The sequence below is a fragment of the Lampris incognitus genome, chromosome 6 (assembly GCF_029633865.1).
Source record: "Lampris incognitus isolate fLamInc1 chromosome 6, fLamInc1.hap2, whole genome shotgun sequence".
NCBI lineage: Eukaryota > Metazoa > Chordata > Actinopteri > Lampriformes > Lampridae > Lampris > Lampris incognitus.
In genome coordinates, this window is record NC_079216.1 from 34,730,440 (window position 1) to 34,754,980 (window position 24,541).

At 42.6% G+C, this 24,541-nt stretch overlaps 1 protein-coding gene across 2 annotated transcripts in view; it reads right to left on the reverse strand.

Annotated features, from left to right (window-relative positions):
- lrrk2 (leucine-rich repeat kinase 2) overlaps window positions 1-24,541 on the reverse strand; it is a 78,591-nt gene that overhangs the window by 45,969 nt on the left and 8,081 nt on the right. For both annotated transcript variants that reach the window (XM_056281393.1, XM_056281392.1), the window contains exons 3-12: window positions 24,358-24,467; window positions 23,779-23,867; window positions 14,227-14,361; window positions 13,321-13,455; window positions 9,001-9,132; window positions 7,944-8,063; window positions 6,073-6,233; window positions 3,143-3,222; window positions 2,613-2,719; window positions 726-855 (exon numbers count right to left, since the gene is read on the reverse strand). In XM_056281393.1, coding sequence (XP_056137368.1) covers window positions 726-855; window positions 2,613-2,719; window positions 3,143-3,222; window positions 6,073-6,233; window positions 7,944-8,063; window positions 9,001-9,132; window positions 13,321-13,455; window positions 14,227-14,361; window positions 23,779-23,867; window positions 24,358-24,467 — 1,199 coding nt within the window. The remainder of the gene's footprint in view (window positions 1-725; window positions 856-2,612; window positions 2,720-3,142; window positions 3,223-6,072; window positions 6,234-7,943; window positions 8,064-9,000; window positions 9,133-13,320; window positions 13,456-14,226; window positions 14,362-23,778; window positions 23,868-24,357; window positions 24,468-24,541) is intronic.

The following is a 24,541-nucleotide window of genomic DNA, read 5'->3' on the forward strand; positions in this document are numbered from 1 at the left end:
GGGGATTCCCCCCCCCTTTTTCTCCCCATTTGCACTTGGCCAATTACTCCATTCTCCCAGCCGTCCTGGTCGCTGCTCCACCCCCTCTGCCGAACGGGGAGGGCTGCAGATTACCTCATGCTTGTCATGGAGTCACCACCAGCCGCTTCTTTTCACCTGACAGTGAGGGGTTTTGCCAGGGGGATGTAGCACATGGGAGGATCACACTATTCCCCCCCAATTCCCCCTCCAACAGGTGCCTCGACTGACTGACCAGAAGATAGGCTAGTGCAGCGACCAGGCCATATACCCACATCCGGCTTTCCACCCACAGATACGGCCAATTGTGTCTGCCGGGACGCCCAACCAAGACGGAGGTAGCATAGGGATTCGAACCAGCAAGCCCCATGTTGGCAGGCAATGGAATAGACCGGTACGCTACCCGGACGCCTTCATATCCATTTCAATGTATAATTACTTTGTGAAGTGTCACCTTTTTTTTAAATAGCAGTTATCTCTTGGGCCAAAACTAGTCACATCTTCCATTTTAGAAATTTTTATTTCATTTTTTTGTTTTGTTTACTATAAACCTTGCCAAGCAAGTTTATTCTATTAAAGTTTAAAGTTGTTTTTTGCCTTTTGAATGAGAGGGTCCCCACTGGGTATTAACGTTGGAAATAAAAATACAGTACAAAGATCTGAAGACACAAGGTTTTTGTTTAATGAGAACCATGACTCACTCTCACCTTCCCTGGAAGAGGAGGTGCAGCAGTTTGCATGCGCTGGCAGAGACTTCAGCAGAGGCCGAGTACCTCTTCATCATTTCCACCAGGTTGACATGGAGACCGTTGGACAGTAGCAGGGACCGCATTCTGCCTGCACACACAATGGAGCTTCATATTGTCAAGAGATTTCTAAATCACAGCAAGGGGATTGCTCAAATACAGGTGAAAAAAGGTAGGTAAGGTAAAGTAAAATCTATTTGTATAACACCTTTGTAGGGGGCAAGCGTCACAAAGTGGTTCGGAAGTAATTAAACAGGAAAGAAAAGACACACACATACTTCATGCAACAGCACCATACAGCCATAAATAAAAGGCCCACCTATACAATTATACTTTAAGACACCGTTTAAAACAGTCCACACTGCAGGCCAAACTAATATCTTAGGAAGGCTATTCCAGAGCCTGGAGATGATAACAGCCAATAAACCCTAGTATCTGGTTATCAGGGCTTGAATGTGCTTTTTTATGGCATGATTATGCTACTGTAAATGTCACAAGTAGTTTCTTATTTGGTGACAGATCACTTAAAAGGACAGCTAGATTTGGATTAAATCGAAAAACGTATTTTTACGGTTTTACAGTTTAGGTTTTACGGAAGAGAGGTGAAGAAGAGAGTGCAGGCAGGGTGGAGTGGGTGGAGAAGGATGTCAGGAGTGATTTGCGACAGAAGGATACCAGCAAGAGTTAAAGGGAAGGTTTACAAGATGGTAGTGAGACCAGCTATGTTATATGGTTTGGGGACAGTGGCACTGACGAAAAGACAGGAGGCGGAACTGGAGGTGGCAGAGTTGAAGATGCTAAGATTTTCACTGGGAGTGACGAAGAAGGACAGGATTAGGAATGATTATATTAGAGGGACAGCTCAGGTTGGATGGTCTGGAGACAAAGCAAGAGAGGCAAGATTGAAATGGCTTGAACATGTGTGGAGGAGAGATGCTGGGTATACTGGGAGAAGGATGCTGAATATGGAGCTGCCAGGGAAGAGGAAGAGGGGAAGGTTTATGGATGTGGTGAGGGAGGACATGCAGGTGGTTAGTGTGACAGAGAAAGATGCAGAGGACAGGAAGAGATGGAAGCGGATGATCCACTGTGGCGACCCCTAATGGGAGTGGCTGAAAGTAATATGTAGTAGTAGTATTTTTACGGTTTAGGAATGTTATTCTTCCCCCCGCTCTATTTGACAGTGACAGGAAAGGTAGGGGAAAGAGCGGGGAGGGCATGCAGCAAAGGGCCGAGCTGGATTTGAACCCAAGCTGCTGCGGTAAGGACAGCCTTGATATATGGTACACACGCTCTACCAGGTGAACCACCAGGGTGCCCTTTTGTGAGTGTTCTTTGAAGGAGGTTATTTAAGTGAATTGTATGGCAGTGCATTTAAGTTACTATAATACTATCTGAGTAATGCAGGGTATGATTTCCTTGCTTGCTAGTGTGACCACCAGCATATCCAATTACAAGGTTACATATTACAACGATTTTACAGTGGACATTTCCCCAACGATAAAAAAAATCTATCAAGAGTAATATGACATAATATTAAACCTTGGTCAGTATTTTTTCCCCCCCGAATAACAACAAGAACAATAATACCATAATCAGTGTCATTTATATACAGAAAGATCAGGCTTAGCTACAGCGTGCCAACCCTGGTGCTTGTCTGGATTCAATGTCCAGCTCACAAACACTTCAGCAGGATGGATGCTTGCTGACACAGGGGATTCAACCCAGGCCCTCCAACTGAGGGAAGGTTTTGATAAGCTATAACCCAGCATGTAACATAGCTCTCAATATAAATATAAGGTGTTGTGTGTGTATTGAATAGTGCTGATACTAGCAAAGAGGACTCACTGTTGTGTGTGATGAGCGTGCCCATGGCACAAGTAGCAGCTTTAAACACTCGAGGAGAAGACGAGTGGAGCAGCAAGGCCGTCATTATCTGTCTGTGAACAGGAGTCCTGAAAACAAACATACAGTCTATCCCAGTTTGGAACAAAATTCCATATACCAACCTCACCAGATAACTCCAGATACATTTTAGACATTCTTCATTACTGAAGATGAGGGCTGCACATTGTTTTTATTACTATATCAGGATTCATTTTTGTTTTCCTTAGAATACCTACAAATTAATCCACTATTTTATATCAAGATCTTTCTATCTCCTTACTTACCAGTTACAGTGAGAATTCTAAGAAAAGGTTCTGCAATTAGTGTGAAATCAAGATATGTGAATACATATACAATATTAATTGTGCAGGTCTCCATCAATTAGACATTTCTAAAATGTTGTGTGTTGGGTCACCACAGAGACCCAATCAACACCAACTGAAGGGGTGCGTAGAGATCAAAATGTTGTTACTACAGTGTCTACCCCTTACCTCTCATCCTGCTCCTCTGCTGAATGGTTAAGTCCGGTCCTGTGGAATAACAGACTGTGGATGGCCCAACATGCGGCTTCCTGGGGGGGTGGAAAAGATTACAAATGTTAAATGGTGGATACTGTGATGGTTAATACCATACAATGTAGAGAAGAAAATATAGATACAGAGATAGTCTTTATTGTCCTGCAGGAAATTTGTTTTCACAGCCAGTACATGCACAGAAACATACAGATAACCGCACCGCAACATACAGATATACATACAGATATATACACACAACATTCATGAACAAAAATATGGAAAATATAATAATAATCCCTTTTTTTATTTAGCAATTTTTAAAACAAAGTTAAAAGGTGCCTTGCAAGACAAAAAAAAAATGGTGAAAAGTACCCAAAATATTAACTCTATTTTCTCTGTTGGAAGATGCTGTATGCTCCTACCACACATTCAAAACAGCTTTTTCTGGTGACATTAAATTTGACGTAACAGTGTAAAAACTATCAATAAAGTGCCTTAAAATAAACTGCTTAGTCACAAAGAAATAATAATAACAATAATAATATTCTTCTTCGGCAGTCCATCGAAACGATGATGACTGTGATGCAGTTTTTTTTGTTCGTTTTTTTTAATAATAAATTTATTTTTGATTTTTCCCTTTTTCTCCCAATTTAGTGGCCAATCACTCCCTATTCTAGTTCAAACTCCCACCCTCGTATTGCATGTGTTCGCCAACTGTATTTCTCCGGCCGGCAGTCTCGAAGGAGACGCCTCACCACTTTCGTGACAAGGCAAATCCAGGCCGAACCACTGCTTTTTCCGACACACAGAGACGCATTCATGTGACGAACACAAGCCGACTCCGCCCCCCTCCCGAAGACAGTGTTGCCAATTACTGCTCCATCGAATCCGACTGTAGTCGGATCTCACGAGACCGAGGCGCGAACCCCGGTCCCCAGTGGGCAACTGCATCGACACAAAGATGATGCTTAGACCACTACACCACCATTGACCCCCTGACTGTGATGCAGTTTAAGCTCGGCAAGACACATGTGGGCTATCAGGCTCGCATCAGAGTGAAAATATTGTCAATATTTGTGGTCTGTTATGTCTTGGATGGTGGGCCTTATCATAGGCTTCTTGTCTCTTTTGCTCACCAGCTGTTCTCGATTGCCTTACTGTGGAGCGAAATCTCTGTCTGTCCAGGGCCACTGTCTCCCAGCTGGAGTCATCTATGCTGCAGATCTTCATGTGGCGCTTGAGCACATCTTTGAAACGTAGCTTCTGGCCTCCCTGCTTCCTTTTTCCCTGGCATAGCTCCCCGTAGAAAACCTCTTTTGGCATTCTTCTCACGTGGACGGCCCCATCTGAGCTGGGAGGCTGTTATTAGGGTTTCAACACTAACACTACCAGCATGTCTCAATACTTCCACGTCGGGCACCTTGTCTTCCCATCTGATTTGCAGCAGCTTTCGCAGATGATGAAGCTGTATACTGGTGAGCTTCTTGATGTGCTTGCAATACAGGATCATGCATTCACTGGAGTATAATAGAGACAGGAGAACAGCTGTGTTGTAGACCTTGATCTTTGTTGTCAGCCTGATGTCATGGTGGGACCAAAGTCATTTGTGGAGGGCACCAAAGGCTTTTGTGGCCACTTGGATTCTTCTGTCCACTTCTAAGTCAGAAGAGTTTGTATCTGTCACAGCACTGCCCAGATGGGTAAAGCACTCAGTGGTCTTCAGAGTTGCTCCATTAACCAAAATACTGGGCTGACCTTCTTCGGGGCTTTTCTGAGGGGGAGGCTGGTACAGAAGCTCTGTTTTGGAGATGTTGATCTTCAGTCCAAAGAGGGTAGCCGCTGAAGAGAAGCAGTCTACTATTTCTTGCATTTCTCCAGGGTCATTGCCAACCAGAGCTGAGTCATCTGCATAGAGAAGCTCTGGAACATAGAGTTCTCTTGTTTTGGCAGATGTCTTGAGTCTCACAAGATTGTAGAGGTTTCCATCTGTTCAGGTCCTGATATACAAGCCATCTCTCAAGTTGGCTCTCAAGAAAATATGAAAAATTGTGACCTGTAAACCTAGTATTGTGTTTATTATTTGCTTATTTTTCACCAATATAAAATATATATTACAAAAATATATAAAATAATAATAATAAAATAAATAATAATAAGTGGCGATTAACGGGGTCCAAGCAGTATTGCAGCTGCCTACCAACCAACATAATTTCACAGTTACTTTCAATTTCATTTTTTGAAAATGTTAGGACAATTTTGCAGGCGGAAATTGGTGGGAATGAGTGTGTTAGATTCGGGAGCTTTCAAGCAATCAGAGGAGACAATTTCTCAAAAATTCCACACAGAGCCCAAGATATAACCCAAAACGTAAAGGTGTGTCGAGGTAATATCTCTTCTGTAAGATCGCTAGCAGGTCTGGAACCTAATTACCAAGTTTGGTGTCTGTGCAACACATAGTTTTTGCTGCCTAGACATTTTTAGTAGAGAATTTTGTGGAAACAATAACAATAGTAATAATAATAATGATACTAATAATAATAAAAATAATCCTTAGAAAAACAATAGGGTTGCAGCAGCTATCGCTGCTTGGACCCCTAATAATGAAATAATGAAAGATAATAAAAAAATAATAAAATAATAACTAATAGAGAGAAGACACACATACACATCACAGCTTTCAGCAAATGTGGCATGACCGTGTGTGTGTGTGTTCACACGTGCTTGTGCTAGGCACCATGTCAGGGCAGTCTGTGAGAGAAACGTTAAATGAGCAATAGCGCGGAAGAAAGGGAAACAGTACAGATGGTAAAGACTGCTCCAAGAGAAGACAATTTGAAGGCATCCTGTGAAAGAAGCTTTTGACAATACTGTTCGGGCCAAAGGGAGTTACAATGTGCCAGGCTGACCTGAACAGTTGGCTCGGCAGCATGCAGCTCCAGCGCAGTGCAGCAGGCTTCCATCCACCCAAGGCCCATGTCTTCCACCTCCTCCTTACCTCTGTTCTCCTCCTCCTCTCCCTCCTCTAGGCCCTGTTGTGACACTGCCTTGGTCCGAACTATGGTCTCGGCTGGGGAAGAGATGACGATATCATGAGATTAAGAGTAAGGACTGACCCTTGTGCTTTAAACTAGAGCGAGTTCCTTTACAGAAATACTGTGCTTTGGGATCTGTTTGTTTGCATGTCTTAGTAGTTTTCCTATAAAAAGAAAGTATTTTTTTTATTTTTTTTTGGATTTTTTCCCCTTTTTCTCCCCAATTGTACTTGGTCAATTACCACACTGTTCCGAGCCATCTCGGTCGCTGCTCCACCCCCTCTGCCGATCTGGGGAGGGCTGCAGACTACCACAAGCCTCTTCCAATACACGTGGAGTCACCAGCCGCTTCTTTTCACCTGACAGTGAGGCATTTCGCCAGGGGGACGTAGCGCAAGGGAAGATCACGCTATTCCCCCCAGTTCCCCCTTCCCCCCAAATAGGCACCCAGACTGACCAGGGGAGGCGCTAATGCAGCGACCAGGACACATACCCACATCCGACTTCCCACCCGCAGACACGGCCAATTGTGTCTGTAGGGACACCCGACCAAGCTGGAGGTAACACGGGGATTCAAACCGGCGATCCCCGAAGAAAATAATTTTCTATGAAAACAATTTTATGTAGCGCTCTAACAACAACAAAGTTTAAAAAGTGGTACACATCCAGCACAAATGAAAGACATAATAGGTTACAACAGATAATGGAAGGACAATAATTAAGACATAACCATAAGGAAGGGGTTGAGATTCTTAAGGCTACCAATTTTCCTTGTTTCCTCTCATCTTTTTTTGTTTTTTCATTTCCTTCTTTCGCAACTGACTAAAACAGTGCAATAAAAGCACAATAATGAGTGGGCTTTGGGGATGAAAACAAACACACAGGCCTAATGTATAGCGCTTAACATACTATATCGATAGTCGCTGAAAGGGACCAGAACCTGAGAAGATAGTGAGTTCCAACACAATTTTCACAATTTTTTTCAGATTAAACTTTCTTTCCTGGAACATGGTTGGTGTATAACCAATAATGCAAGTGGTAAATTTATCAAAAACTAATATTAGCAAATTACTTGTTCCATTCAGTTTCCAGAGCTGAAAAGGAAACTGGCACTTTGGATTAAAATCAAGGACCAGCTTGGTCAGGCATCCCTACAGACACAAATGGATGTGTCTGAGGTTGGGAAGCTGGATGTGGGTATGTGTCCTGGTCACTGCACTGGCGCCTCCTCTGGTCAACCAGGGCGCTTGTTCGGGGGAGAGGGGGAATATCGGGGAACAGCGTGATCCTCCCATGCGCTATGTCCCCCTGGCAAAACTCCTCACTGTCAGATGAAAAGAAGCGACTGGCAACTCCACATGTATCGAAGGAGACATGCGGTAGTCTGCAGCCCTCCCTGGATCGGGAAAGGGCATGGAGCAGCAACTGGGACTGCTTGGAAGAGTGGGGTAAATTGGCTAAAAAAAATACAATTGGGGAGAAAATGTAGGACCATGGGCAAGCAACTTTATGTCACTTTATGTGGTTATTTATCCTCCATCAGGGTAGAATGCAGTCTATCTTGTGATAGCAATCTCTACTATAGCCATGTTTTTCCATGCCCTCCCTCAGCTTACACCATGTGTTGACAGATACCAACCCAATTACTTAATATATATACCCCTTCAGATTTGGCATGCCCTGCCCCTAATTTGTGAATTCTCCCCTCCGCTTGCATATGTGTGTGCGTGTGTGTGTCTCCTCACTGAGCTCAGCCAGGCAGTACAGTGCAGCAGCTTGCAGCCTGGGGTTGTCGGGAAAAGTCTCACATGCTCTTACTGCCACCCTCTGGACGCCGTTCAGCACCAGGATGTTGTAGTAACTCTCTGTGAGGGGACGAAACAAGCATACCCTGGATCAACAACGCCACTGACTTCTACCATCAGTATCACTCAAGTGATAAGACAATTAGATTGCAAGATTTTAATACAAACACTGTTGTACTGATGACAGTGATTCATTAATCCTGCGAAGAGTGCTATCTTTTCTGACTGAGCAAGTATTGAGATACTCCAAAATAGAAGTTAATCAGCAACAGTACACTGTGGTCTCTCTGAATCATCACCAGGATTTAGCAATAAATCCCCGTGACTTATTTTGTCTTGTAATCGGTCTACCGTGTTGGGCAACCACAGCAACAACTTTACTACTACTTAAAAAAATTTTAAGAAAGGCAAAAAAAAAAAATTAAAAAAAAACAACCAAATAATTACAGCATTACTCCAAAATATACAAGCAGCAATGATCTATAATTATTGATTCTTCATGAAATAATATTTTAAAAAAATAATACCTGAGTACAGGCTCTTTTAAAACCAGAGTAAAAGCAGATGGTAGCAACACCACCAGTAATCACCAACATAAAAAAAGAGAAGTAATGAAGAGGAAGTGAGTACTATTACTTTCCTGTCTTTAGGCCTGACATTTGATCACTTGATAAAAATTAGGGGAAAGTCATAGTGGCTGAATAATAGCCAGTGTTTATTCAAATAATACTATCAATTGAGTTGAGTCAATCAATTGAGACTGAGGAGGTCACTTAGATGAGTGATGAAACGTTTCTCTCTCAATAAACGTTGTGTCCAGATGAACTGATTCAGCTTTCTGTGAATATCATCAGTTGCAGAAACATGTATTGGGGGTTGCTACATTTGTGTTCGTGTGTTCATGTGTGCATGTGTTTGGTGGGTGGGTCTAAAATGAAAGCTTTTTCAATACTGTCAGTGTCATTCCCCACCCTGATCTTCACCCCTTGCGTCTGACCTGATGTAAACTCCCTGAAAAGACAGCAGGCCGTCTCCTGCAGCTCCTCCTCCTCTGGGAAGGCATCCATAGTAGCAATGAGCAAGCTGTAGCACCTGGAGCCTCCCGACATTAGCATTTCCACATTACTGCCTGGGGAGGACAAGCAGATAGGTTGAAAACAGCTTCCATGGTTTCTACTATCAAAATCACAAAAAAAAATGTAATGCTGTGTGGTAGAAGAGAATGACTTCCATTCTTTTCTGCAAATCCCCCCCCTTTTTTTCTCCCCAATTGACCTTTCGCAAAGTACCGCCCCAGAATGGTGCTTGTCCAATCCTACCTTAGCAACGGTTTCTATGTGAGGGAGGTCCACCAAGCTTTCAAATACACAGCAAAATGCTGAAACGGTGTGCCTATGGGATCTGCAAATCGGATACTAAATATTTGAAAAGTTTGGAGGGGGTGTAATTTTCTTTCCCTTCCCGAAACCCAGAACGCAAGAAGCGCAATGTTGGTAATAGATTTGGCAGTATAGCTGACCCCATGGCCAGCTTAATCCATCCAAAATCAACAAAAATACCTGCCTGCTCCAAGCTAAGCTTGCTACTAGCTATTATTGATAGCTAATACAGCTAACATATTATTACTGTTACTTTTACCCACACAATTATTACCATTATTAACATATGAACATATTACTGACTAACAAAATAACATTATTAATGTACCTGATGAACGTAACCAGCTTAGTCTGTGTCCAGAGATACCTAATTTAATGATAGCTAATGATAGCTAGCCCATTAACATAACTTTGTTATGATAGTCACAGGTTAGCCAGGTTCCACCTTTCATTTCAGAGCATCAAGACCGGCGAGGAGGGTCGGCTGGGATGGTCTCTGGCCAGTCTGACCTCCTCATATCCAGCCTATTTTAAACGTTTCTCCCCCTCCCCCTCTGTGAGCTCCAGGTGGGGACCGGTCATTTGGAAAAGTCATCCCGCCCGCGGGGGCATCTCGTTTGCCTTATTTTGTTGAAAATACCGGTTCTGGTCCGAAGGTAAAAAAAAAAAAAATCATGGGGCGGTTCCCCCCGCCCCGGGGCATGTCCCTGGCTGCCCTGTGACCCCCAGGAGCCCATACAGTACCCCCCAAAAAAGCCTGGATAAAAGAACGCTATGGGGAACCTTGGCCAAAATCAACACTATAGTATGGTGATGTGGACAATGTATTATCAAAAATATACCAATAATAGCTGAAATATGTAACTTACCCTACAGTGCAAGAGCACAATTGGTCCACAATGTGTTTCAGAATTAGTTGATGGGGTTTCTCATTCTTTGATTGCGACCGGTAAGCTTTACGCTCAATTACAGTCGCACCCGGCAGCCCGGAGTCCACGTGTAACATGGTTAAAAACGTCATAACCAAAAAATATTACACAAAGTATCACCACATGATTATTATTATTTTATCATTATTATTTTCATTGCCAACATTGTTATTTTATTTTATCATCAGGAAACGCTTATAGTAGCCCCTCCTTGGTGTGACACCATTTCCTGTTAGTAGCCCCTCCCTGTTGTGACGCCATTTCTTGTTAGTAGCTATAAAACGTATGTCCCCCCCTGACTTCTGCCTCTTTCCCGCTTTGGACATGTAGAAAGAGGTATGTGTTCATTTTGTCTGCCCCTTTAATTTATTTTATCCATTCCAAATGTGTCTTATGTCTAATGTGGGTCCCGATTCTTGCGTAGGCTACAGTAGGAGCTGATCTGACGTTTTCTGAAACCTGTCCTGTTTTGTTTATATGCGACAGGTATGTTTTATTTCTTTTTGTGAAAAGAAATTGTGTTGCTAGCTACGCGCTCTTTCCCGCTTTGGCCATGTACCAAGAGAATACAGATCCCATGCATGAGAGAAGTTGTCCTCTCTTTCCTACACAACGCAATGAAAAAGTACACCGGTCACACACGCAAGTCAGTTTTACTTTTAATATTCTGAATGTATCCCGCCACCGCATACTGTAGCCTCTTCTGCCTTTCACGGGATGATATTAAGGATGAATTACTCCAAAATACATCACTTATTTTCTCTTGGAATGCACTGATTTCTTCCTTCGTGTTTTGGTGTTTTCCGGCTACTTCCTGGATGGTTCTGAAATGCTTGATGGGCATAGCAACAGTAACTAAGGGGGGCGGGACTTTGTGAAAGGTCAATTGTATCCGGCCAATTACCCCACTCTTCCATGCCGTCCCGGTCTCTGCTCCACCCCCTCTGCCGATCCGGGGAGGGCTGCAGACTACCACATGCTTCCTCTGATACATGTGGAGTCGCCAGCCGCTTCTTTTCACCTGACAGTGAGGAGTTTCACCTGGGGGACACAGCACGTAGGAGGATCACGCTATTCCCCCCAGTTCCCCTTCCCCTCTCAACAGGCACCCCAGCCAACCAGAGGAGACGCTAGTGCAGTGACCAGGACACATAACCACATCCGGCTTCCCACCCACAGACATGGCCAAGTGTGTCTGTAGGAACACCCGACCAAGCCGGAGGTAACATGTAGATTTGAACTGGAGATCCCCGTGTTGGTAGGCAATGGAATAGATTTTTTTTGCAATTTTTGTGGAACTGTTAAACTAAGACCAGGAATAACAATATCTATCTATCCATCCATCCATCCAGCCAGCCAGCCATTCGTCCATTATCCAAGCTGCTTGTCGTGCTCTCAAGGTTGAAGGGACAAATAATGAAAAAGTCAGGCTTTTATAGTCTTGACACGCTGAACATGAACTTCTGACTGGGGCGGCACAATTAGGAAACAAAGGAAACGGGTAATTTTCAGTGGAAAATAAAAACAATTTCAGTGGCATGTCTATTATGTAGCTGCATCAGTAGTAGATGAACAGTGATGCTCAACACCTACATTCATTAAATGTGACTGAAATGTACCAGTCTGAATTAGCCACATCCATGACAAACCTTTCCTCTTCTTTCATGTATTCCCATCTTGACAATGTGTCATCTATGTTCACTATAGTTTGGGATTGCATATGGCTCTTTTTCAGATTTCCTTCTTCTGTGTCTTTTGTAGGTTTATTCTCATCTGTGTTTCAGCTATAGATGTTGTAATATCTATTGGCAAAGGTCTTTTCCAAGCCTTTTCTGCCATATCTGCTTGTTAGCTCCAATAATTTTTTTGCTTCTTAAAAACTGCAGCAAATTGCCATACTATTTCTCGTTTGGATGCTATGCGGTGAAAACTTAACAAAACCTTCATTTTCTATGTGCTGAATCATTTCTCCAAAAAATTTCACACACGGTCAAATCTTTGAAATATGCAGTTACAAAAGGGTTTGTGATTTGGATTTAGGTCAAAGCTATTATCTTACTTATGCTGGTAATATAAAGTATAAAAATGGTGTTATTTTAATGAAAAGCTCAAAGAAATGCAGCATTCATGTCTTTAACTTAGCCAATGAAAATTATGGAGTTTTTACACATTCCCATTCTGCTCTGTTATTACAAGGTCATGCTTTTCCAGGTCAAAACAAAACATTAGAAAGCCATTTACTGTTGACTTTCAGGGAAGTCCCAATTACCCTCAGGACCTCTGATTATAAGACAACAATGTTTTTTCAAAGAAAATATCAGAGGGCTTCGATCTAATTAGAATTTGTACAGACTGTAGCAAAATACAGTTAACCCCTATTCAGGATGTAATCTGATTTGTTCAAGATGGTGTACATGGTGTTAAAAAGGCCAAGTATTCTTGTAGCATGAACAGAAATAAATGTGGAAATGAACTGCTATCTTTGTGATGAATGGGATTTCTGAGTAGTGTGACGCAAAACCTGCCAGACAGCAATCATGTGGAGACAAATGCATTCCTGAATTGCTGCACGCAAATCGATCCTTACTTGGCAGAGGCCAAATTAAGGCTTCAATAGAGAACCTCCTCTGTTGGAAGTTGCAGTTGTGTCTCTGCACCAACAAAACTGACAACATGTCACATAACTGTTCATCTATGGTATTTGGAAATACTATAATAATGTATTGATTACTCTAATCCTTCTGTGGTTATGCTCCAGGACAGCCTTGTAGTATAGAATGAGATGCAATAAATCGGTTTAATGAAAATTGTTGGGTAGACTTGATACCAGTGCTAACAATAATAAGAAAATGTGGTAGCATAGACAAAGAAAAAAAAAAACTCTCACAGTTATTCTGAAAGACAGTTACAAAATTAAGACTGAAAAAAACCTTAAATGAAAACATAATCCAATTTCCTCTCATTATTTTTCAATACTTTTGACAGTTTTGTGATGCAGTAAGGCCTTACCAGGGCGGGCCAAGGGCAGTAGCACCTTCATGGCCTGTAGAATAAGGTCAGGCCTGTCCTGGAACGTCTGCAAAGCTGTTAGGACCACAAGATGGTCCTGGTTCTCCACAAATTCTATCAGATGTTCATCACTCACTGGACAGAGAGACAGAATGACAAGTGGACAGAGAGATATTCAAATCATTGTTTTTACAGGTTTGTTTTGCATTCAGGGTAGGGCCACAAGAATCAGGTAACTACTTGCTGACAGACAGCACCCACTGAGTGCAATTTTTCTATGACCAAATGCATACAAATTGAAGGAAATGATTGTCATCGTTTCAATCCCAGCTATCTAATTTAACCAGGCAAACCAATCAAACATCCTCAAAAGTATTGGAGGTGAAAATAAAACAACAGTAATATGTCATTATAGCTATCATTTCTTACAGATAAACCAAACACAAACTAATACATTTATGTCTTTAAAAATCAGACAAACATTTGATGTAATATAGTGGCCACTGGCCACCAACCCAGCCCAAATCGTACTCTATATCACTTGAATTGTCAATTCCAATAAAGGTTCAGAAGTATGCCTTTAGAAGTCTTCAGCCTCCCAATCTACCTTTGGGGTCATGCAATGGTGGGACCAGGAGAAAAGGGAATTGAGCTTGCTAAATTGTGGAGGAGAAAGGGGGTAAACAAAAAAGAAGTATGCCTTGATGACCCTGGTGCAAAAACATATTAACAATTTGCAAAGTCTCACGGCACATACTGGCACATTATTTACGGCTTTAATAATTGTTAGTTGCTTATGGTTAGTGTGACTCACAACCCATCAAATCAAATGACTTCCATGTGTAAACAATGGGCAGTAAAACTGATTCTGATACACTAACTTCAGGTTGGTGTGCTTCTACATACCTCTCTCCAGCAGGAGCTGCAGAGTCAGACAGCCTTGGAGCTGCACCTCCTCAGCGACGGGAAATGACCTCATCCCCTCCACCACCAGACTAAACACGTCATCTTCCTCCTCCAGCACCAGCAGTGGCACTATGTCTGAACACATACACAAACACACATGCACACAATCCCACACACATATACATGTATAAACACATGAATGCGTGCAAGCAAGCTCACATATACATGCATGTATGCACATATACGCATATGTGCAAACAAAAACAAAAACATACATGATTTACATCGATGAAACCATCTGTAATGATACGTTACAGTATTGTCTCATGATACTGAATCGGCCTGATGCTGTAATGACTTCAAACTGTGTTACTTGCAAACATTGAAAAGTACTAAAGGCAAGGCATAGCAAACTATCAGGAAAACAAAATCTTGTCTAAAAACGCATAATCCCTGCACAGTAAAAATGTGAGGTCATAATTGTGTTTTTGCCCATGAGCATGTGCATGTGCAGTATGTGCAGTCCTTCCACCCCAGTTCTTCCATGTTATCATGTTGGGTTCTTTAGCTTTAATCTTAAGTCCACTGATTGCAATTTCAAAGTCAAATCAATTGAAACGTGGCGCTGAGAAAAAGAAAGAAAGAAGAAAGCCACTTTATTTGTCATTTTACAGTTGTTTGTCTACAATGAAATTTGTTTTCTGCATTTAACCCATCCTATAGTATAGGAGCAGTGGGCAGCTGTGGTGCAGCGCCCAGGGACCAACTCCAGTTCTTTTTCCTATTAGCCTTGGTCAAGGGCACAGGCAAAGAGTATTAACCCAAACATGCATGTCTTTTTGATGGTGGGAGGAAACCGGAACACCCAGAGGAAACTCATGCAGATGTAGCGAGAACATGCAAACTCCACACAGAAAGGACCTGGGACAGCCTGGGGTTCAAACCCAGGACCTTCTTGCTGTGAGGCAAGAGTGCTTAACACTGGGCCACCGTGCTGCCCAAAAGTTGGAAAGAAGTGAGATTTGTTGCTATCAGAGGTGGATAGAAAGGCTAGCAATACAGATAAACAGGTTATTTTTCTAGCCTATTTATCTGTATCATTTTAAATCCATTTGGGAGGAGAAAAACAGAACTACCTCAAGTTCCTCCCTCAGAATCACAAAATTAATACTCCAGGCTTTTGACATTTGATACAGAATTAAATGACTGAAATTCCTTTATTTTAAATTCCATCATGTGTACAATCGAGCCAGAAACACACTGACAACGGAGCTCAGAGTAGCAAAAAGAGGCCACAATGAAAAGCTGAAAAACAGGTTTTCAGCTAACGATCCTGTGTCTGTGTGGAGAGGCCTGCAGGACATAACCAGCTACAGAAGACCATCCCCCACACTGCAGAGAAGCATCAACTGGCTGACGACCTGAGCGTGTTTTACTGCAGGTTTGATAAGTCCACTCTCAGACCCCTCACCCTCTCCAGCCACATCACAAAACTGCACCCCCTGCCAGCCCCTCACCCCTCCCCACTGACCCCCAATTGCACCAACTGCATGTCCTGCAAGCCCCTCACCCCTCCCCACTGACCCCCAATTGCACTCAGGATCTGTGAAGAGGATGTGTATCAGCTCTTCCAGAGACAGAGATCAGGAAGGCACCAGGCCTGGATGGCATGTCTCCCTCCTGCCTGAAAATCTGTGCTGACCAGCTGGCCCCCATCTTCACACTGATCTTCAACAGGTCACTGGAGCTGTGTGAAGTCCCCTCCTGCTTCAAAAACTCCACTATCCCGATCCCCAAGATACCCTGTATCTCAGGATTAAGTTACTACAGACCCATCGCCCTGACATCTTTGGTCATTAAATCCTTTGAGAGACTGGTGTTGTCCCACCTAAAGGACATCACAGGCCCCCTATTGGACCCCTTGCTATTTGCCCACCAGGCAACAGGTCAGTGGATGATGTAGTCAACAAGGAACTGCACTACATCTTCCAACACCTCGACTCTCCAGGGACATACGCAAGGCTCATGTTTGTGGACTTCAGCTTAGCATTCAACACCATCGTCCTAGACTTCATCCACTCCAAACTCACCCAGCTCACTGTACCAGCCCCCATCACTCAGTGGATCAAAAACTTGCTGACAGACAGGAGACAGCATGTGGGGTTGGGGTAAATCTCATCCAGCGCCTGAACAATTAGCGCTAGTTGAGAGTCACGTGATGCGCCGATGGCGTTGGCTGCATAGAGGAGAGGTTCTGCGTGACGTTGCAATAATTATCCTTATATTACTGTCTTAATGGATCGGTTCGTGTATATTTGATGGCAGATAATGCAAAGAATTCAACTCCGGCGAAGCCTGAGACCAGACTTCAAGTGAAACAGTCAGAGTTAGTTAGTACCAAGCTAGCTGCGGCAGACAAGCATGGCGACGGTGGCGCAGGCAAAGGGAGTAGCCTGGCTATCGACATTGCTAACATAAATGCCACGCTAACAAAGATAAGCCATGAATTGGGAGATTTGAAAGAAATCAAGAAAACGATCGCGTCTATGGAGGAGAAGTTGTCATTTATCTTGGCCCGGGTCAGCGACATCGAGGGAGGAGCTGGGTTGCTGGAGGAGGCCCAGGCGCAACTAGTGGAGGACCCCCCCCAGCTACAAAGAGGTTGAAGAGTTGAGAGCTAGCTTGACAGCATTAGAAAATAGATCAAGGCAGAACAATCTGAGATTGTTGGCATTGTAGAAGACAAAGAGGGCAGGGACTGTATCGCCTTTCTAAACAAATTTCTGCCAGCGGCGCTGGGAATCAATGCCCCAGAAGGGGGGTTCGAGATCGACCGAGCCCACAGAATCCGTGCCCACTGCTCAGGAGCTGGCGAAAGATCCAGGACCATCATCGCTAGATTTCTTCGGCTCCGGGACCGTGAACGGATTCTGCAGGCAGCTAAATAAGAGACAGATCATGTGGGAGAGCAGCCACGTTATGATCTTCTCCGACTTGGCGAGGGTGACACAGACCAGAAGCGAGATGACGTTTGCCTTGCTCTTCCCAGCTACGCTGAGGATCGAGGTCAGTGACGGAGCCAGATCGTTTGTGGACCCAAAGGAAGCCATGATGTGTCTATGGTCTCAGAAGTGACACTTAGTTGATACGCACACACTCACTCGAGTATTTCGAAAGGGCCAGGTGAGAACTGTAACTCAGTAAGTCTCAATATTATCGATTTCTCCAGTTTTAAACTGAGTTTATCATTCTTTTTAAGTTACAGTAACTACAGATATAGTTGTGTTAAATACGGTTCTGAACTGTTCACTTATCTTAGTAGTGTTTGTTTTTGCCTTAGGCACAAATTGTACAAATCGTATCTCTTTTTATTTGTTGCTATCTGTAGTGCACCACGGAGTTAACTCAGGTCATGGACCATAAGGGTTTTTTTTTTGCGCCCTGTTCTGGTGTTGGCGCTGTTCATTGAGCCTTGTTACAGGGCTGCATCCTTTGTTTCTCTGGGATTGTACCTTACATGCTGCATTTTTATGTTGTCTGATAAGTCTGATAGGTTGTTGAATGTTGCATTAGCACAAAGAGTCAGTGTAAACATTGGAGTGGCTTTTACATTAACTTTGTGGATTACTCTTCCATATGTCCTGTTATAGCATTAATAAGCTGTGCTACACGAGCTGGAATATTAATGGGCTCCATCATCCTATCAAGAGGAAGAAAGTGATATGTAGTTTGAAAAGCAAGAAATTGGATGTGGTCTATTTGCAGGAAACTCCTGGAGAGTCTAAAAGTTTATGTAGGGACTGGGTGGGGCATGTTTTCTTTAGTGCTGGATCTAGCAATAGTAGAGGGGTGATCATTTTAAGTAACAAACACCTGCAATTTAAATGTTTAAGAGAAGTAACAGATACTGAGGGACAAATGGTTATTATTCTGGCAGAAATACAGGGACAAACGCTAATATTGGCTAATATTTATGCACCTAATGGGGATCATCCTGACTTTTTTGTGGATCTTGAAAGTAAACTCCAGGAATTAGGTACTTACCCTATTATCCTTGGTGGGGATTTCAACCTCATTTCATACCGTTTTAGACCGCAGTGGCTTCTCCGATAACAAGCCACTCAAATCTGCCCAGACAGTAAAAGGCGTATGTGAATCCTTGGGATTAGTTGATATTTGGAGGTTGGTAAACCTAGCAGGGAGGGACTACGCCTTTTGCTCTAATCGGCATAACATATATTCAAGAATAGACATGTTTCTGGTATCTAAGACACTACTCTCTTCTGTTCTATCTTGCTCAGTAGATAACATTTTGATCTCTGATCATGCTAATCTATCTCTTGATTTACTACCTTTCTATGAAACAAGCAGATCACATAGATGGCGATTTAATTCCTCTCTGCTACAAGATCCGGTCTTCAAAGAAGCGCTGAACTCAAATTAAGGATTATATAGCGATCAATGTCCCATCAGCGCCCTCTGCTGGGGTGGCATGGGAAGCCATGAAGGCAGTATTAAGAGGTTTTATCATTCAGCATGCTTTGTACAATAAGAAATTCAGTATAGCCAAGGTCACTGACTTAGAAAAACAGGTCCAGACAGCTGAAACAAAATTCAAACAGGATATGACATCTACCAATTTGAGAAATTTGACATAACTTAAGTATGAATACAATGTATTACTCTCACAGAGGGTAGAATTCTTGTTATTTAGGGCTAGGCAAAATTGCTTTGAGTCCGGGGACAAAGCAGGGAAGTTTTTAGCGAGATATATTAAATACAAGGAATCCTCTTCAACTATTGTGGCTGTGCAGGACCAAGGGGGGAGCCTTATGACTAAACCAAGTGACATAAATAACACATTCAGGGAGTTCTACATAAATCTTTACATGTCAGCAATATCTCAACAGATGTGGAAATAAACTAATTTCTCGGTGGCCTGAAACTACCTACACTAGAGGATCAAAACGTGAATCGCTTGATTCCCGAATCTCTTGGGAAGCGATAACTGAAGTTATAAGAGCATTGCCATCAGGTAAAGCCCCAGGCCAGGATGGCTTTAATGCAAAATTTTATAAATGTTATGTAGAGGAATTGACGCCACTTATGCAACAAATGTTTGATGAATCCTTTGAAGTGGACAAACTGCCACAATCCCTATCACAGGCAATTATCCCTCTGATACTTAAACCATGCAAAGATCCGAGTGATTGCAGGAGCTTCCGTCCTATCTTTTTGATAGCAATGGACTGTCAGATTCTGTAAGATTCTGGCGAATAGACTCAACAAAGTGATCACTTCATTGGTACACCCAGCCCAAGTGGGGTTTGTTCGGCAGATGAGCTCTTCTGATAATATCAGACGCTTGTTAAATGTAATGTGGTCAGCCCACAATAGGGACTCCCCAATCACTGCCATTTCACTCGATGCTGAAAAGGCGTTTGATCGGGTGGAGTGGAGACACCCATTTCTCACACTCAAATCCTTTGGTTTTGGTCAGACGTTTTTAAGATGGATATAAATAATCAACCAGAAGCAGCAGTTAAGACAAATGGTTTAACTTCTCCCTATTTTTTTCACTAGGTAGGGGGACTCATCAGGGTTCAAGCCTTTCGCCAGCATTCTTCTGTTTGGCTCTGGAATGACTCGCTGCTGCTGTTCGCAAAAATCCTAATTTTCTGGGGGTAACGATTGGGAATTCAGTACATAAAATTATGCTTTATGCAGACAACATACTTTTATTTATGTCAGACCCAGTAAAATCAGTGCCATCTCTCCTTGAGTCCATTGATGCCTTCTCTAAACTCACAGGGTATAAAGTTAATTGGTCGAAATCAAAGGCTCTCCCCTTGACAGCATACTGCCCCAGGACCCTTTTCCAAGACGGGGCATTTCAGTCGCCATCAGAAGGCATGAGGTATTTAGGAATCCTCTTTCCTCAACAAATAAATGATGTAATAAGGGTAAACTTTGACCCTCTCTTCAGAAAGATCACTGCTGTTGTGGAGAGGTGGTCTTCTCTGTTTCTGTCTCTGTGGGGCAAGGTAAATGTGTTAAAAATTAACTGTATCTCAAAGGTGAATTACCTCCTGCAGTCACTCCCATTATGCATACCTTGGAAATACTTCAGACAATTTGATAAGATTTGCAATAACTTTCTATGTAATGGGAAAAGAGCCAGAATGCGACTTGAAAAGCTACAAGTACCAGTTGACAAGGGTGGACTTGGGCTTCCTAAACTTGTTCTGTATCACTATGCCTTTAGCTTGAGACATTTGGCTCAGTGGTCGCTACCTCCAGAAAGGGCATCCCCCTGGATTGAATTGAAGAAAATGGGATGCTTCCCTCTTTCCCCCCTCGCTGGAGTATCAGCAAAGCTGTCACCTGAATTCCAGTCCCATCCTATTATATCTCACATTCAGGTGGTTTGGAAGAAAACTTCCCAGATTTTTAACATTAATCCTTACTTGAACTCAGAATTGGGCATTTGGATGAACCCCAAACTATGCATAGTAAAGCTCAATTCTTTTTGGAAGGAATGGGATAACAAAGGGATCTGCACTCTTGGTGACCTTTATGAGGGAGACTTTCTAAAATCCTTTGAGACCTTAGCCCAAGACTTTAGTTTACCCAGGACACAGTTTTGGCGATACTTACAACTTAGGCATTTACTAGTGGAAACCTTTGGCACAACTAGAATGACACCGCCTAGCTCGGATTTGCTTAGCAGCACAATCAAAATATTTGGTCTAGGTCATGAAGCGTCACATTATTACTCTATGATCTTTAGCTGAGTCCATAAAGGGACATCAGCATTAAGGCAGGTCTGGGAACATGAGCTAAACCTCTCGTTCAGTGAGAAGGAATGGGACAGCATCTGTCAGAACTCCAAGAAAATGTCTGGGGATATTAGGAACAGACTTATTCAATTCAAAATACTGAATCAGTTCTATTGGACTCCAGCAAGGTTGCATAGACTAGGGCTGAAAGAGACAGCAGACTGTTGGAGGTGCCAGAGGTCAGTGGGTACTCTTTTACATGCGTTATGGGCATGCCCTGTTCTCGAAGATTTTTGGCTCGAAGTTCATAAGAAGATCTGTGACATTGTGAATGTTGACTTTACCTTTAGCCCTAGACTTTTTGTGTTGGGGGACCCTCTGCTGCTCACCCACTGTGTGGGGCATGTTACAGAGTGCATCCAGACTAGCATCATGGTGGGGAGGCAGATCATAATGACAGGGTAGAAGACAACAGAGGGACCTTCCATGCAGGAATGGATTACAGAACTGGGAAGAGTTGCAGCGAAGGAGCGTCTGTCTTATAGGATGCATAATACATCAGAGGATTATGCATTGAAATGGGGGACATTTCTAGCCTTTATTAATAACTGAGAAAGACTTGTATGGATAGCGTGGCACAGCAATCTGTTTGAGGAGTAGACTCTGGACAGACCGAGAGCTACATATAGATTTCTGAATTGTGCAAATGCAAGAATGTATGTTTCTGTTATTATTCTGTGTATATTGTGGTGTCGTGTTTTTTTTGTTGTTGTTATTTTATGTTTTTTGCTGTTTTGTTTTTCTTCTGTCTTTTTCTTGTATAAATCATAAAAACCAATCAGCACTGGTGTCCCCCCAGGGATGTGTGCTCTCCCTTCTGCTCTCCTCCCTCTACACAAATGAATGGATCTCAGGAGATCCATCTGTTCAACTCTTAAAGTTTGCAGATGACACAGTGATCATCGGTCTCATCCGGGACGGTGATGAGTCTGCATACAGACAGGAGTTTGAACAGCTGGCCCTCTGGCCCTCATCACAACCTGGAGCCGAACACACTCAAAACTGTGGAGATGACAGTGGACTTCAGGAAGAGCCCCCCAACACTGCCCCCCCCATCACCACCACCACCACCATACTCAACAGCACTGTGTCTGCTGTGGAAACCTTCAGGTTTTTGGGATCCGAAATCTCCCAGGATAAGATGGGCATCAAACATAGACATAATCATCAAAAATTGCCCAGCAGAGGATGTACTTTCTCTGCCAGTTCAACAAGTTCAACCTGCCTCAGGAGCTGCTGATTCAGTTCTACTCTGCAATAATCCAGTCTGTTCTCTGCACATCCATCACTGTCTGGTTTGGATTGGCCATCGCAAAGGGCAGGAACAGACTACCACGCTGGTGCCAACCTGCCCTCCATTCAAGACTTATACATCTTCAGAGTCAGGAAATGGGCAGGCAACATCACTGCAGACCCATCATACCTTGGTCACAACCTGTTCCAACTCCTCCCCTCTGGTACGTGCTACAGAGCACTGTACGCCAAAATTACCAGACAGAAGAACAGTTTCTTTCCAAAGGCTGTCACCCTGATGAACACTTAACATTGTTATAATAAATCTAAGCACACTGTATTTATACATTTACTGTATATATATAATATACTGTATATTGTATGTATACATATTCAGTCATGTCCACCCACCTCATGTATATAAGTAACCTGCTAACATATTTATTCCAGCATCTTTGCACTCTGCGCCATTGCACTATTGCCTCCTGTTTAACCTGTATATAGATATTTGTTGTATATATTCCGGAAGATTGTTGTGTTGTTGTTCTATTTATGTACATTGAGAATGTCTAAACCAGAGTCAAATTCCATGTATGTACAAACATACATGGCCAAATAAAGATGATTCTGATTCTGATATACTTTTCTTTTGTGTAACCAATAGTTTAGAATGCTTCGGAATGGTTTTTTTTAATTTAATTTATTATTGTTTTAACTAATGTGAATGATTCATTTTGAATCAGAACAATGGGATCTCTAGCAGCTAGAAAAACAGAGGGTCAATTTCCTTCTCTAGGGAAATATTTTAAACAAAGGCTCGCGTGAGTGACAGGAAATCCACCGCTTGCACATTTTTGCTCACCATCCGCTGGACTGTATAATCTAGATACTGTACATTAACTAACTAACAAAAGCAGCTGAAGGGCCTTGTGACTCCATTCTAATTGAATCTACAGCATTCTCAGGCTGTCTCCATCGCTTGTAGTATGAAGCAATGCAGGCAATTAAACACAAAAGATAATTAATGAAAATAATTGCTGTGAATACTAGCTTAAAAAGCTATTCGTATATTTTTCCCTCTCATTAAATGTTTTGAGACAAATGCCTTATTTTAAAAAGGACATGAATAAGTCATGTGGCATTTTAATTTCAATGGCCTTTCTGTCTTGTGTGTTAATCGGATAGAGATCAAACTGTCTGAAAATAATTGTTAGTGCTTTATTACGTACAACATTAGTAATATATTATGTTTATTAAGTTAGATGGGTGGGGGTTACTGCCTTTAGGACAACTTAAAAAATGTCTAGTAAACTGCATTGCAATAAAAAGACTTTCAAATGATCTAAACATGGTACATATTCTATTGTCCTGCATGACAATACCAAACGGATCCATTTACATCAATCGCAGAATTATGTTCGTTTGAGTAAGGTGTGGTACTAATGCTTTTTTTTAGCATAGTTCGTATCTGTAAGCATACCTGATTTGAGCAAGAGAGCTAGGGCCCTGAGTCCGACCATGGTCACCTTGCAGTCATTCCTATACTGGACCAGCACCTTCAGAAGCTGCCTGGAGAACACACAAATTCAGACATAGATAAAAGATGACGATACCTAAAAACAGCAGTGGCTCAGCAGCTTTTCGCCATGCAACCCTCATAAACAAAACAATACCTCCTCAAAAAAAATCTTGCTGCCGGTGAAAAGACTTCAAACTGGATTTTTTTTTTTTTTTACTTGTCAGACTATCTTCAAAGATAAAACGACTTAGAGTCACTTTTGTAAAGGACGGACACTGACAATTTAGGTGTGCAGGGGGCAAAGAGGACGGATGAAATACAACACTCATATGCAACAAACTCAGCCATAGCAGTAGATGGAATTGAAAACATTAGCACTTAAATAAAATTCACACAAGGTGCTTTTTCCCGGATTACCAATATGTTAGACTTACAACAGTACAGTCAGTAGAGCAGGGGTCAAGGGGTCACAAAGGTCAAAGCCAAAACATCCATAAAAAAAAAACAACAATAACATAAATCCTATTTGTCTTTACTTACTGGTGCACTCCTAATACCTCCCAGTCCTTGGCTGCTCCCAGAGGCTGCGTTAGATGGTCCAAGGTACTAGGGCATATCTCAATCAGACGACAGAGCAGTGACCAGCCCACCTGGTGCAGAGCAGGGACCCACTGTTAACAGTGTTGTGTGTGTGTGTGTGTGTGTGTGTGTGTGTGTGTGTGTG